Here is a 15,241-nt window from a genome sequence, read left to right as displayed (position 1 = left end):
AATCAGGGTCCGAATGGTTCATTCCATTCGACCCAATTTCAATCTTTCAGGGGCCCAATTGCCCCAAGATTAAGCCAATGGGATCACCTCCCATTTTCCAACTTAATCATCGTGCTAACTACGATTAAATCTAAGACAACTTCTGCAGCTTTGCTTCGGTGCGTCAATCGCTCCTTCCGGCGAGTTTCCGGCGAACTTCCATCGATCATCCGATGAACCCTCGGTGATGCTCCTGCGGACTTCCGGCAAACTCCTGGACTTTGCGACGATCCACTTGGCAAGTTCCGACGAGCTTCGCTTGGCAAGCTTCTGGACTTCTCGGATCTGTTCTCGCAGAACCTCCGACGACCGTCCGAACTTCCGTCGAACTCTCGAACTCCCAACGTGATCATGAACTTGACTCCGGCGCAACTCCTGCTGCTTGTCTATCTTTCATCGTAGTTAATCCTGCACACTTATCTCAACACATAGATTAGACAACAAATGACAATTGACTTCATCATCAAAATCCGAGATTCAACACTGGGGGGGTTGTTTGGGTACGGTGGGTATGGGTGCGTGTCGTGTCGTCGTTAATGCTCGTTCTGGGGCAGTGTGCCGCACAGGGTGTCTGACGTAGGGGTGTATTACGCCAAATCCGGGGTGTTATGTCATATCAGTTTTTTACCCCTATCAATTAATATTAATGTGAATTGCTTCTATATTTTGCTTGTGAATTGCATTAAAGTTATTGTCAATCACTCTTTCTATAATATTTATTTATTTATGCTTAAAATTAAAAATATTATCGAATGATGTGACAATTATTAAAGAATTATAAATTTTAATATTATAATCAAACTTAAAAGAAGTCATTAGATTAACGTCAAGCTCAGAATTCAAGCCTAACAATCGCTTAGGTTTCTTTTATCTCTGCAATAAATAATTTCTCCCATCTATTAGTTCTAATACTCTGATCACTAACTTGATTCAAAGATTGGGAGGTAGCTTGTTATATATATATATATATATATATATATATATATATATATATATATATATATATATATATATATATATATATATATATAACTCAAGAGTAGAGTTTATTGGACCACAGCAAACTTCCCTTCAACCTACTAATTAACAACACATACTACTATCATGCAAAAGCTGGAATTTGTGACTTGTTCACCCCCCGAAACACAGCATCATCAGGCGCCGTAGAGATGAGCCGGAAGCTTTGGCTCGACCACGGCCTGGAGCCGCACCTTCCGCGGCGTCGTCAGCCCAAAGATCTCATCCATATTCAGCTCCTCCACCGTCATCCCCGGCGGTAGCCTCCATTTGAACCCGTGCAGCAGATTGGCCAGGCTCAGATGCACCATCTTCAGGCCGAGGCTGTTCCCGGGGCACATCCGCCGACCCGCCCCGAACGGCAGCAGCTCGAAGTGGTGTCCCTTCACGTCGATCGGGCTGCCCACGAACCGCTCCGGCCGGAACTCCTCCGGAGCGTCCCACAAGGCCGGGTCGCGCCCGATGGCCCACACATTCACCAGCACCCACGTCCCGGCGGGGATGTCGTAGCCGTCGAAGGTGGTGTCACGCAGGAGAGCCGAGGCACGAGCAGGGGCCCCACCGGGTGAATCCTCATGGTCTCCTTGACGATGGCCTCGATGTACGGTAGGTCGTGCGGCCACATCAAAGCTTCGGGAGGCGTAAAGCCGAGGGCCGAGGAGCACAACGCAGGCGGGGTGACCGCGCAGGTGTGATCTCGGGAGGCGTAAAGCCGAGGGCCGAGGAGCACAACGCAGGCGGGGTGACCGCGCAGGTGTGATCTCGGGAGGCGTGAAGCCGAGGGCTCTGGTTTTAAATTTGGCGGCGGTGGGGGTCGAAAAGTTACAGCATTTAATTTTATTCTCCGAAAGGGGGAGCTTGCCGCATGCCTCCGGGCGTCGAGGTCGATGCGTCCGGCTGCTGCCGCTTCAGCGGGGTCGCCACGTCAAGCCCTCATTAAGGCGGAGCGTCTTTGGGTGTGTCTTCCGATGCGACGCGACGGCTACGCACATGTGTGGGTGAGCTGTTGCCTGCTCCTGGGAGGCGAAGGGGCCTTGATTCTGGCGGGACATCACCCTTTAAATAGCGGACGCCAGAACTTACCTCTATCTTCTATTGCAGCATTTCCTCCTTCGAGTTCTGCTGTTGCCTCCCAGTTCTCTTCCTGGCCCCCTGCGTAGTTTTTTCTTCTTCCTAAGGTCAGTTGAGATGTCGTCCTCTTCTTCTTCTTCCTCTTCTTCTCCCTCTCCATCCTCTTCTCCTTCCCCTATCCTTGGTGGTGGGGAGGGGAATCCCCCTTCGTCCCCCGTTGAATCTTCTGACGAGTAAGCGGCGCGAGCCCTCGAAGCTTTGATGTGGTCGCACGACCTGGACTCCGTTGTGAGCGGGTCTTCGCTGGAGGGACTCCGGGAGCGCTACAGCATCCCGGAGGATCACATGCTCAGTGCCCCCGAGCCGGGGCAGCGGGCGTACGATCCAGTCCCGAAGGGCTTCGCCCTGTCCCTTGACGCCCTGGAGGCGGGCTTGCGCTTTCCTCTCCATCCTCTCATCGTGTCCTGCCTGTCTCTTTGGCAGATTTTGCCGTCTCAGGTGGCACCAAACTCTTGGGTATTTATAGGGAAGTTTAGTGTTACCTGATGTGCCTGCCCACAGGAGCGAGATCGTACCTCTGATGGCGTCTGACATTGCCGTTGGCGTTGCGTGAAGAACCGCACTGCCGCAGGGCATGGGCGTGCCTCGGTCGTCGTTCTCCTCTGCCTCGGCCAAGCATGTTGGGCCAGACAACGATAAAGTCATTGTCTGAGAGCGGGTGATGTCAGCGCACATCGCGTCGGCATTATTTCCCTCTTTGGGCAGAGTGTCGTCCAGGCGTGGCTGACGTCGTGGCGCGTCATGTCGCCATTATTACCTTCATTATATCCCCCCCCCCCTCGAAAGAAGCTATGCATCGGTTGTTGTAAAAGAGGGAGTCCGAGGCATGGCTTCAGCCTCCAGTACCACGGTAGTTTCAGGCGATATGAGGTCGAGCACGTCTCGGGCGACATGGGGCCGAGGAGCACGTTTCGGGAAGCATGGAGCCGAGGAGCACGACGCAGGCGGGCTGGCCGCGCAGGTGTGGTCTCGGGCAACACGCGACCGAGGAGCACGACGTAGGCGGGCAGGCCGCGCATGCGTGGTCTCAGGCAACACACGGCCGAGGAACACGACGCAGGCGGGCAGGCCACGCAGGCGTGGTCTCGGGCAACATGCGGCCGAGGAGCACAATGCGGTCGGGCAAGCCCGAGAAGCTACTTATGCTACTTTCCCTCCTTGCTTGCTTAACAGTAGCGGGGGCCGAAAACTACTATATCTGATTTCCTCTCTGAGGGGGAGCTGGTTGCTTTTGCCGCACGCTTTCGGACGTCGAGATCAAGGCGTCAGGGCTCTGCCTCTTCAGCGGGACCGCCACGTCAGACCTTCATTATAGCGGGGTGCCCTTTGGCATTCCTGACGTGACGTGATGGTTACGCACGTGCGCGGGTGGGCTGCCGCCCATACTCAGGAGGCGAAGGGGCGCTGGTTCTGGCGGGATATCTCCCTTAAATAGCGAGCGCCCGGCTTCATTTTTATTTCTCGTTGCTGAGTCTCCTTCTTCAGGTCTTGTCGTCCTCTTTCCAATCTTCCTCCTCGCCTCTTGCATCGCCCTTCCTTTTCCCTAGTACCTCCCCGTTAAGGTCAGTGAAGATGACATCCTCCTCTTCCTCTCCTTCTTCCCCTTCCCACGGAGCCGGGGGGGGTTGTCCTCCGCCGTCCCACGTTCAATCCTCTGATGGGGAAGCGGCGCGGGCCTTGGAGGCCTTGATGTGGTCGCACGACATGGACTCCACCATAAGTGAGTCGTTGCTGGGGGGACTATATCCTCAGTGCTCCCGAACCGGGATAGCGGGCCTATGACCCTGTCCCGAAGGGTTTTGCGTTGACTTTAGACGCCCTGGAGGCGGGTCTGCGCTTTCCCCTTCACCCCCTCATTGTGTCATGCATCTCCCTTTGGCGGATTTTGCTGTCTCAGGTGGCGCCGAACTCCTGGCGCTTCCTAGTAGTATTCCTAGGGGAATGCCACTACGCTAACATCACCCCTACCCTCAACCTATTCCTTTCTTGTTACCGTCTCTCCAAAGGTTCAGGGGGTTACTTCCTATCTACCCAGGCGGGCTTTCGAGTCGGGGGGGGCCCCTTCCAATAACAAAGGGTGGAAGGGGAGGTTCTTTTATGTTAGCTGTGCGAAGGACTGGGGTTTCGGGGTTCGGTGGTCCGCGAGGGCGATCGACAACACCGCCCCATGCCTGAGTGAAGAAGAGCGCCGGGATCTGGGGAGGCACAAAGTGGTTCTCCCCGGTTCCCAGGCCATCTGAAACATGACCGAGCTATGGCTGGTCGAGGCGGGCCTCAGTCCGACACCTTTGGGTATGTCAGTAGCACTTGGTTCGGACATTTCATGGCTTAATCTTAGGACTAACACTTTTCCTGTTTCTTGAAGAGATGGTGAACCTTCGATCGCTTCTAGGCGATCGGGCGCTGCAAGCTCCACCTCCAGCAATGCTGGCCGACCCGCAGCCCAGCTCTAAGGATGCCCCACTGGAGGTCGAGGCCGGGCGCCCTCGGAAGAAGGCGAAGGCAGCACCTCCCAAGGGGGTTGAAGCGGGCCCCCGTCGAGGCGAGGCCGGGCCTAGTCGGCAGGTGGCTAGGAAGGGCCCGTGCCCTCCCTCCATGCGTGACCTGTGCCGACTCCCCGCCGGGGACGAGGAGCCATTCCTGACGCGACTGGTGGGCAAGATCCCGACCGGGGAGGCAAGCGACCCCCTGGTTGCCCGCTGGGAAGGCCTGTCCCGGGCGGACAAGGTGTGGGCCGGAGGGGACTCCTTCGTGGCATTCCTCCGAGGTGCACTTCATCCCGACATGGCTCAGGATTTATACACCCTGCCCTCGGAGGCTCTGCTTGGCAAGTCCGCCAAGTCCTTGACCTGGGTAAGTGCTTCTCCTCCCACCTTGGGGTTGTTTCTCCGACGCTATTCTTCCTGACCCGTCTTCCCTCTTACAGGGCCTTCATTATGTGACGGCCCTAATGGACAGGGTGTGTGACGCCGGCCGGGTCATCGGGGACCTCATCAGCTGCAACGCCGACCTCCATCGCCAGGTCGAGGAGGCCCGAGCCGGGGCTGGTTCGGAAGCCGTGGCGGCCGCCGAGAAGCGCGCGGCGGACTCGGAGGCAGAGACGGCTCGCCTTAGGTCAGAGCTCGAGGCATCTGGGAACGCGAATAAAGAGCTCCAAAAAACCATAAGGTTGGAGCGGACCGAGCTTCGTCTGCTGAAGACGGAGGCGGGTACCCTTAGCAAGAAGCTAGAGGAGGCCAAGGCGGAGGCGAGGGCGGCTTCGGAAGCGCTTGTCGAGGAGGTTCGTCTCCGACCCGACAAGGACAAGGAGTTGATTGCGATGTACAAGAAGTCCGAGGGGTTCGAACTCGGGCTGACGCGCACTTGGCGGGTTTCTTTTGAATACGGATATTGGATTGCCATGTCCTGCTTCCGTCCGCGCCACCCAGGCCTGGAGGTGGAGGAGGACCCCTTCACCCCCCATCCCGAGGATCTTGAGGTGGACATGCCCGAGGACGTTCCCTTCGACGACCGGTTGGACACCCCATAGGAATGAGAGGAGTCTTGTATTTTGGTTTTTCCTAAGGTGCTAGTCGGTCTGTAAGTCGGGGTCGAGTCTTGTAATCCTCGTTTTTGTTTAAATAAAAGAAATTTTTTCTTCTCTTGTGTGTTGCGCAGCTTTTGCTTTCCTTAGACGAAAAACTTCTTAAGGTTCTGGACGTTCCATATTCTCGGTAAGGAAGAACCAGCCATTGTCGCGAGTCGGTATGTGCCCGGTCGGATTATTTTGACGACCCGATAAGGTCCTTCCCATTTGGGGGCCAGCTTTCCCCCTGCTCGGGTCGGGTTGCTGACTTCGATCTTGCGGAGGACCAAGTCGTCTAGCTTAATTGGTTGGGGGCGTACCTTCCGGTTGTAGACCATTGCGACGGCTCTTTTATAAGAGAGGGCCTTCAAGTGCGCGTTGGCACACCGTTCCTCAAGCATGTCAAGGCTAGCTCGAAGTCCCTCGTTTGAGGTTCCCTCGTCGTAGTTTTTTGTCCGAGGGGTGGGAATAGCTATTTCGGGCGGTAGGACAGCTTCGGTCCCGAACGCAAGGCTGTAGGGGGACTCTCCAGTCGCGATTTTCGGGGTGGTGCGTAATGACCATAAGACGCTCGGGAGCTCGTCCGTCCAAGCCGATCGTGCTACGGACACTCTTCTTTTGAGCCCGTCTAGAATGGACCGGTTGGTAACTTCCGCTAGCCCATTCGTCTGAGGGTAAGCCAATGAGCTGAACCTCAGCCGGATCCCGTAGCTTGCGCAGAACTCTCGGAACTTTCCGCTGGCGAACTGAGGCCCATTGTCTGTAATGATGGTTTTGGGCAGGCCAAACCGAGTCACTAGGTTCCTCCACACGAACTTTTCTATTTGCCGCTCTGTGATCGTCGCCAGTGGCTCGGCCTCAACCCACTTGGTGAAGTAATCCATTCCCACGATGATGTATTTCCGCTGTCCCGAGGCTGGCGGGAAAGGTCCGAGCAGGTCCAGACCCCACTGTGCGAACGACCATGCGCAATCGATGGGGGTGAGCGGGACCGCGGGCTGCCGGGGTGCGCGGGCGTGCTCTTGGCACGAACCGCACCGTTGCACGTAGACCTTCGCGTCTTGGCATATGGTCGGCCAGTAGTATCCTTGGTGAAGTATTTTGTGCGCCAGGGTTTGCCCGCCAATGTGCTCCCCGCAGACTCCTTCGTGGACCTCGACCAGAACCGTCCGAGCTTCGTTGGGCTCCAAGCACCGTAGGAGAGGGTATGTGAAGGACCGCTTATAGAGTCGTCCGCCCATCTCGAAGTACCACACATGCGTACGGCCCAGGCGCCGAGCCGTAGCCTCGTCGGGGGGAAGGGTCCTGTCCCGCTTGAAGCGTAGCATCTCTTGTGCCCACGTGGTCGGCGCACCGCCCGAGGCCGCAGCAGCGATTTCGATGGCACGGAAAGGGAGCTCCTCGACCTCGGGCCTGGCTTCGGGGGCTGATTTCAACGCCAACTTAGCTAGTGCGTCGGCTCGCTCGTTCTCTCCCCTCAGGACATTAGATAATGTAAAATGAGGGAACTTGGCGATCAGGTTCTTTACCTGTGCTAGGTACTTCGCCATGACTAGGTCACGAGCCTCGTATTCGCCGCTGAGTTGCTCGGCTACCAACTGCAAGTCGGTGAGGACGTGTATGGCATCCACTTGCATTTCGAGGGCCAACCTGAGTCCTGCTAGGAGCGCCTCGTATTCCGCCTCGTTGTTAGTGGCTTGGAACCCGAAGCAGAGGGAACGCTCGAATGATCGCTCGTCGGGAGCTAGTAGCACCAGCCCCGCACCGGCGCCCTTTGAGTTGGCCGATCCGTCCACGTGCAGGACCCATCCTTCAGAAGGTTGCTCGAGATCCACATCCTCGATCTGAGTTAATTCCGCGATGAAGTCGGCCACGAAATGGGCTTTGATGGCAGTTCTTGGCATGTATCGTACATCATACTCGCCGAGCTCCACCGCCCATTTGAGAAGACGCCCTCCAAGATCAAACTTAGACAAGATCTGCCGGAGTGGTTGGTCGGTGATGACCTCCACCGGGTGAGCCTGGAAGTAGGGGCGTAGCTTTCGGGCCGACAGCACAAGCGCCAGTGCCAGCTTCTCAATCGGTGGGTACCGTTCCTCAGGCCCGTTCAGGACGTGGCTGATGTAGTAGATCGGTAGCTGTTCGCCGGAGTTTTCTTTGATCAGAATGGAACTGACTGCGTGCCGGGAGGCAGCCAGGTAGAGGTCGAGCTTCTCCCCGGGAGACACTAAGGCAAGTCGGGGGAGGCCGGCCAAGCGTTGCTTTACTTGTTTGAAGGCTTCCTCATATTATGTCGTCTATTGAAAGTTCTTCGGGTTATTTAGTGCCCGGAAGAAGGGGAGGCAGTGATCACCCGATCGGGCAAGAAAACGAGACATGGCGGCGAGCCTCCCGTTAAGGCGCTGCAGGTCTTTGATCGTCTGAGGTGACTGCATATTGATGACTGCCTGGACCTTCTCCGGGTTGGCGTCAATTCCTCTTTCGTGTATGATAAACCCGAGGAACTTTCCTGAGGTGATGCTGAAGGCACACATCGCGGGGTTGAGTCGCATGCCGAACTTGCGCAGCGTGGCGAATGTCTCGGCCAGATCGGCAAGGTGAGCTTCTGCCGCTTGGCTTTTTACAATCATGTCGTCAACATAAACTTTCATGTTTCGCCCGATCTGGTGGGCGAACATCTTGTTCACTGTTCTCTGGTACGTAGCTCCAACGTTCTTCAATCCGAATGGCATGACTTTATAAAAGTATACCCCTTGATCGGTGAGAAAGGCCGTATGCTCTTGGTCTTCGGGCGTCATTCTGATCTGGTTATATCCCGAGAAGGCGTCCATAAATGAGAGGCGGGCGTGTCCGACCGTTGCATCGACCAACTGATCGACCTTTGGGAGGGGGTAGCAATCCTTTGGGCATGCATTGTTGAGACTGGTGTAATCAACACACATACTCCAACTTCCATTGGGTTTCTTTACGAGGACTACATTGGATAGCCATCGTGGGTATCTGACTTCTTCTATGAAGTCCGCTGTTAAAAGTCGTTCCACTTCTTCTCGTATGGCGAGTTGCCGATCAAGGGCCTGGCATCTGGGCTTTTGCTTCACCGGACGAGCGTCGGGCGAAATGTTGAGGTGGTGTTGCGCGACCTCCGGGTCGACGCCCGCCATGTCAGATGGCGACCAGGCGAAGACGTCGGTATTTTCCTGCAAGAAGCCGACGAGCCACTTTCGCTCCTGCTCGGGTAGTTCCGACCCGATTTTGACCGTCTGGTCTGACCGACCCTCTAGTAGCGGCAAGTCGATGGTGGATCCCCTCGGCTCGGGGTGGGGGGTTGGTTTCTTCGTCTCCCGAGGATCTCCCAGTGGTGGTTCGACCCTCGCTTTATTGTGTAACGAGACTGTCGTCAGGTAGCAGCGCCTGGATTCTCAGGGGCTTCCCGTGACTTCTCCGGCCCCAGCGTGGGTCGGGAACTTTTCAGTTTGGTAGTAAGTTGAGACGATGGCTCTGACTTTGTTGAGGGTTGGCCGGCCGAGAATGGCGTTGTATGCCGTGGGGAGGTCAACCACTAAGAAGGTGGTCATCACCGTCTTCGACCTCGGTGGGGCTCCTAGGGTTAAGGGCAAAATGATTGCCCCCAGCGGTGAGATCGAGTCGCCGGTGAATCCGGTGAGCGCCGAGCACATCGGCTTCATGTTCTCTCTAGACAAGCCGAGCTTTTGGAAGGCATCGAAGTAGAGTACGTCGGCCAAACTCCTGGTATCGACCATAATCCTTCTTACTTGCGCGTTGGTGATCCTGGCCGATATCACGAGCGCATCGTCGTGTTTGGGTTGTTCGGACGTTTTGGCCGAGAAAGTGATCTCGAGCTCAGGCCCATGCCTGGGAGCTTCGGCCGAGGCTGCTCGAGCGTACGCCTTTCTTCCGGTCATGGAGCTCCCGCCAAATGCGGGTCCGCCTGCTATCACATCGATGTGCTGTTCGATGGGACCCTCCGGGAACGACGAAAGTTCCTTTTCCTTTCGAAGGTACTGGCCAAGGTGCCCTCTACGAATAAGCTCCTCGATCTGTCTTTTCAACTCATGACACTGCTCAGTGTCGTGTTCATTCTGCCGGTGGAAACGACAGTACTTTGATCGGTCTGCAAGTTCTTGCGGGCTCCTCATCGGGTGGGGATCTTTGAGTAGTCCCTTCTCCCTTATGTGGAGGAATATCTCTGTTTGGGACGAACCCAAGGTGGGGATAGGGGGCCTTGGTGCCGAAGGGTCAGATCGGTCCAACCTGCGCCGTGGTGCAGCGGATTGCTGCTACCGGGGCGGCTCCGACCTGACCCTCTTGTGCTCCTCACACCTCCCAGCCATCCACGTCTCTGCGGCGATGAACTTGTTTGCTCGCTGAAGCATCTCGGGCACCACCGTGGGGGGTCGCTCCATAAGAGACGAGAAGAACCTAGAAGGTCGCAGGCCGATCATGAATGCCTGCATTAACAAAGAGGGGTGAGCGTCCGACAGCCCCCGGATTTGGGTCGTAAAGCGGTTCACAAAATGGGAGAGGGGCTCGTCCTCCCTTTGGTTGAGTCCGAGGAGCAACGCCACGGACGGATTTGGTCGAGCGTAGGCCAGGAAGTTGAGCTCGAAGTCCCTGGCGAGCTGGTCAAAGGAGGTGATGGTCCTGGTCTTCAGGCCGCTGTACCATGCGCGGGCCGGCCCCCTCAAAGTCGTTGGAAACGCCTTCCACATCAAGGCGTCAGAAGTCCCATATAGAGCCATCTAGGCGCGAAAAGCGGTTACGTGGTCCGCTGGGTCAGTGGCGCCATCATAGGCGTCCAGCGAAGGGAGCCGGAAGTGCGGTGGAATCACTTGATCTTGTATTTCGGGCGCGAACGGGGACCCTTGGTGTCTGTCCGCCCCGAGCTCTCCCTTTGACCTGCGAACCTCCTGCTGTACTTCGTCGAGTCGTTGACTAACAAGGCGCAACTGGGCTCACAGGGCGTTCGTTGAGTCCACGGATAGCGCCTCAGGCTCTGGGTGACTCACCTGATCTTCCGCCCCTCGGTTCCCGGGTTGGGCTAATCGGTTTCGAGGCGAAGTGGGGAGCTCGGGAAGTGGTGCATGAGTCCGGGCGGGGGCCTCCCGCTGCTGCAAAGGCTGGGTCATATGCGGGGGCGTCAGTTGGGAGACGAGCGGGATGATAGTTTGCACCATGCCCGTCAGAGCTCGTACTTGATGAGCGAGGTCGTGAAAGGCTTCGGGCGATACGGGCGACGAGCCGGCGCGGGCACCGTCGGGCAGCGATAAACCCGGGTCGTTGAACAACCGCCAGTAGCGCTCCGAGGTTGCGGCGGGGCGTTCGTCTCAGGGTTCATTACGCAGGGGATGTTCTTCCGGGGTGCTGACCGGACGCAACCCCTCAGATGCAGGTTCGTCAGAGTGGATCTGCTGATTGCTCGACATTCGGATGCCCTCCTTCTAGCGCCAATCTGTTAGTGTAAACAACTTTATGCCATGGCCTCGGGGCCAACACGGCTTGGTTTGGGTCCAAATGGGCGGGGATCTTGTACGTCGTTCCTCGAGATTGCCGAGGTGGCCGATTACGGCGGTCTGGTCGGGGCGTTGCGTCGGGAGGGAAGCTTTTCCGCAGTGCCGGGAAGAAGCAACCCCGTCCTAGTACCTGCACACAGGTCGGGTCGGAAGCTCGGCCCGACCCCTTCAACGATCAAGTTAGTGACCGGAAGTCCCTCCCCTCTCCTCGTTTAGAACTCGGGGGTATTTATAGGGAAGTTTAGTGTTACCTGATGTGCCTGCCCGCAGGAGCGAGATCGTACCTCTGATGGCGTCTGACATTGCCGTTGGCGTTGCGTGAAGAACCAAACTGACGCAGGGCATGGGCATGCCTCGGTCGTCGTTCTCCTCTGCCTCGGCCAAGCATGTTGGGCCAGACAACGACGAAGTCGTTGTCTGAGAGCGGGTGACGTCAGCGCACATCGCATCGACATTATTGTCCTCTTTGGGCAGAGTGTCGTCCAGGCGTGGCTGATGTCGTGACGCGTCGTGTCGTCATTATTACCCTCATTAAGGACCAATGAGGTTGAGGTTGCCAATGACAGGCCACGGCCTCGGCCCAAGTGGGAGGTTGAGTTTGTGGTGGCGGCGACCGCGGTAGAAGCCTTTGAGGAGTGTGAAAACTAGGAAGGGCCAAGTATATGGCCGACTATGGTATCTCCAATGGTTACGAGGAGGGAGGAAGAGGAGTTAAGCTCATTTAGAGGTTTATTTATAGATGCCCAAGCAATACTTTAGACATTATATATATATATATATATAATCATGATGAAGACATGTCATCCAGATCCCATTTTTTCAAAGTTCAGCAATGTTGGATGTGTCATCCAGATCCCATTTTTCACAGTAATCATGATGAAGATATGTTTTGTCCAGTCCTCATCTCAAGGACGAGCGGTCCTTAGCTGTGTGTCGATATATATGGTGATGACATTGATAATCCTTGTAAATTAAATTTTATACATACTTATATATAAGGATTATCAATGTCATCACCATATATATCGACACACTGCTAAGGACTGGACTGCTCGTCCTTGAGAAGAGGACTGGACAAAACATATCTTCATCATGATTACTGTGAAAAATGGGATCTGGATGACACATCCAACATTGCTAAACTTAAAAAAAAGGGATCTGGATGACATGTCTTCATCATGACTATATATATATATATATATATATATATATATATATATATATATATTTATATATATATGTCATCATGTCTTCATCATGATTATATATATATATATATATATATATATATATATATATATATATATATATATATATATATATATATATATAATGTCTAAAGTATTGCTTGGCCATCTATAAATAAACCTCTAAATGAGCTCCATCACAATAACAAGTAATTAACTCCTCTTCCTCCCTCCTCGTCACCAATGGAGATAACATCGTCGGCCATATACTTGGCCCTTGTCCTAGTTTTCACACTCCTCACAGGCCTCTAGCGCGGCCGCCGCCGCCGCAAACTCAACCTCCCACCTGGGCCGAGGCCGTGGCCTGTCATTGGCAACCTCAACCTCATTGGTCCTCTGCCTTACCGCTCCCTCGCCGCCCTCTCCCAAAAGCACGGCCCACTGATGCACCTCCGCTTCGGCTCCTTCCCGGTCGTCGTCGGCTCCTCCGTCGACATGGCCAAGTTCTTCCTCAAGACCCATGACCTCTCCTTCGTCTCTCGCCCTAAGATCGTCGCCGGCAAGTACACCGCCTACAACTACTCCAACATCAACTGGTCGCCTTACGGCCCCTACTGGCGGCAGGCACGCAGGATCTTCATAATGGAGCTCTTCACCCCCAAGAGGCTGGACTCCTACCAATACATTCGGGTGGAGGAGGTGCGCGGCCTCCTCCGGGACCTCTTCAGGTCCACAGAGACGCCTATCGTCCTCAAGGACCGCATTTTCACTGTCAACCTCAACATCATTAGCCGCATCGTGTTGGGAAGGAAGTACACGCAGGAGCAGTCGGTGTCGTCGGGGGCGCCCGCGGCGATCGTCCCGCAGGAGGAGTTCAAGGAGATGATCGAGGAGCTGATGCTGCTCAACGGCGTCATCAACGTGGGCGACTTGATACCCTGGCTGAACTTCCTGGACCTGCAGGGCTATGTGAAGAGGATGAAGATGGTGGGCAAGAGGTTCGACAGGTTCCTGGAGCACGTGCTCGACGAGCACAACGAGCGGCGTCGGCGAGAAGGGAAGGCGTTCGTTCCCAGGGACCTGGTGGACGTGCTCTTGGAGTTGGCCGATGATCACGGTCTGGAAGTCAAGCTCGAGAGGCATTGCCTCAAGGCCTTCATTCTGGTCTGCATATATCCGCTGTCTCCGTTGTGGTTGTCTTTAAGCAGATCGATTTAGGTAATATATTGTTCCACTTGGACTGACGGAACAGGACATGATCGCCGGCGGCACCGACACCTCCACCGTGACCATTGAATGGGCCGTCTCTGAGATCCTCAAACGACCCGAGACCTTCGACAAGGCAACCGAGGAGCTGGACCGGGTGATCGGCCGCGGCCGGTGGGTGGAGGAGGAGGACGTGCACCGCCTGCCGTACATCGAGGCCATCGTCAAGGAGACCATGAGGATTCACCCGGTGGGGCCCCTGCTCGTGCCTCGGCTCTCCTGGGAGCACACCACCGTCGACGGCTACGACATCCCCGCCGGGACGCGGGTGCTGGTGAACGTGTGGGCCATCAGGCGCGACCCGGCCTTGTGGGACGCTCCGGAGGAGTTCCGGCCGGAGCGGTTCGTGGGCAGCCCGATCGACGTGAAGGGACACCACTTCGAGCTGCTGCCGTTCGGGGCGGGTCGGCGGATGTGCCCCGGGAACAGCCTCGGCCTGAAGATGGTGCATCTGAGCCTGGCCAATCTGCTGCACGGGTTCAAATGGAGGCTACCGCCGGGGATGACGGCGGAGGAGCTGAATATGGATGAGATCTTTGGGCTGACGACGCCGCGGAAGGTGCGGCTCCAGGCGGTGGTCGAGCCAAAGCTTCCGGCTCATCTCTACGGCGCCTGATGATGCTGTGTTACGTGGGGTGGACAAGTCACAAATTCCAGCTTTTGCATGATAGTAGTATGTGTTGTTAATTAGTAGGTTGAAGGGAAGTTTGCTGTGGTCCAATAAACTCTACTCTTGAGTTAAATATATATATATATATATATATATATATATATATATATATATATATATATATATATATATATATATAACAAGCAGAGTATTAGAACTAATAGATGGGAGAAATTATTTATTGCAGAGATAAAAGAAACCTAAGCGATTGTTAGGCTTGAATTCTGAGCTTGACGTTAATCTAATGACTTCTTTTAAGTTTGATTATAATATTAAAATTTATAATTCTTTAATAATTGTCACATCATTCGATAATATTTTTAATTTTAATCATAAATAAATAAATATTATAGAAAGAGTGATTGACAATAACTTTAAAGCAATTCACAAGCAAAATATAGAAGCAATTCACATTAATATTAATCATATTAAATCTCAAACCAATATAACATCATCAAGCAAATTCTAAAATCAAACAATTTAATTTATTCAAATGTTTCAGTCTTGCCACACAATAACAACAGTCATCCAATATAACATTAACAATAGCATCCCTTGTTGGCTAAATTTCATATCTTTGCCGATCAACAAATGATCCATATATTTCATCATAAATATCATACAATCATTGTTACAAAAATAAGGATAAAATGGATTAATATAATAATCACACAAGTTGACCAATGTGAATAGCATGATTCATTTAGATTCGTCTTGTTGAAGACATTTGACCAACTTTATCTTCCGTATTGTCTAAATAAATCAATTGTAGATATATCTTTCAATTTCTTTACATGTTTCTCAACAAATAAACACCTAATATGAGATAAAATAT

At 54.0% G+C, this 15,241-nt stretch overlaps 3 protein-coding genes and 1 pseudogene across 3 annotated transcripts; 1 reads left to right on the top strand and 3 right to left on the bottom strand.

Annotated features, from left to right (window-relative positions):
• Nucleotides 1-1,081: 1,081 nt before the first annotated feature.
• Nucleotides 1,082-1,681, bottom strand: LOC135644203 (trimethyltridecatetraene synthase-like; annotated as a pseudogene).
• A 4,175-nt stretch (nt 1,682-5,856) lies between these two features.
• LOC135644202 (uncharacterized) lies at nt 5,857-8,913 on the bottom strand. The gene is made up of 2 exons (XM_065161671.1): nt 8,106-8,913; nt 5,857-8,018 (listed from the first exon to the last, which is right to left on the bottom strand). The coding sequence occupies exons 1-2, from the start codon at nt 8,911-8,913 to the stop codon at nt 5,857-5,859; spliced, it is 2,970 nt and encodes a 989-aa protein (XP_065017743.1).
• A 258-nt stretch (nt 8,914-9,171) lies between these two features.
• Nucleotides 9,172-9,909, bottom strand: LOC135644201 (uncharacterized). The gene has a single exon (XM_065161670.1). The coding sequence runs from the start codon at nt 9,907-9,909 to the stop codon at nt 9,172-9,174; it is 738 nt and encodes a 245-aa protein (XP_065017742.1).
• Nucleotides 9,910-12,682: 2,773 nt separating this feature from the next.
• LOC135645305 (trimethyltridecatetraene synthase-like) lies at nt 12,683-14,464 on the top strand. Its single transcript, XM_065163572.1, has 2 exons — nt 12,683-13,634; nt 13,723-14,464. The coding sequence occupies exons 1-2, from the start codon at nt 12,915-12,917 to the stop codon at nt 14,350-14,352; spliced, it is 1,350 nt and encodes a 449-aa protein (XP_065019644.1). The 5' UTR covers nt 12,683-12,914; the 3' UTR covers nt 14,353-14,464.
• Nucleotides 14,465-15,241: the final 777 nt, after the last annotated feature.

The sequence above is a fragment of the Musa acuminata genome, chromosome BXJ3-8, assembly GCF_036884655.1.
Source record: "Musa acuminata AAA Group cultivar baxijiao chromosome BXJ3-8, Cavendish_Baxijiao_AAA, whole genome shotgun sequence".
In the NCBI taxonomy this organism is placed as follows: domain Eukaryota; kingdom Viridiplantae; phylum Streptophyta; class Magnoliopsida; order Zingiberales; family Musaceae; genus Musa; species Musa acuminata.
The sequence above is the reverse complement of the archived record's forward strand: the minus strand, read 5'-3'. Positions and strand labels throughout refer to the sequence as shown.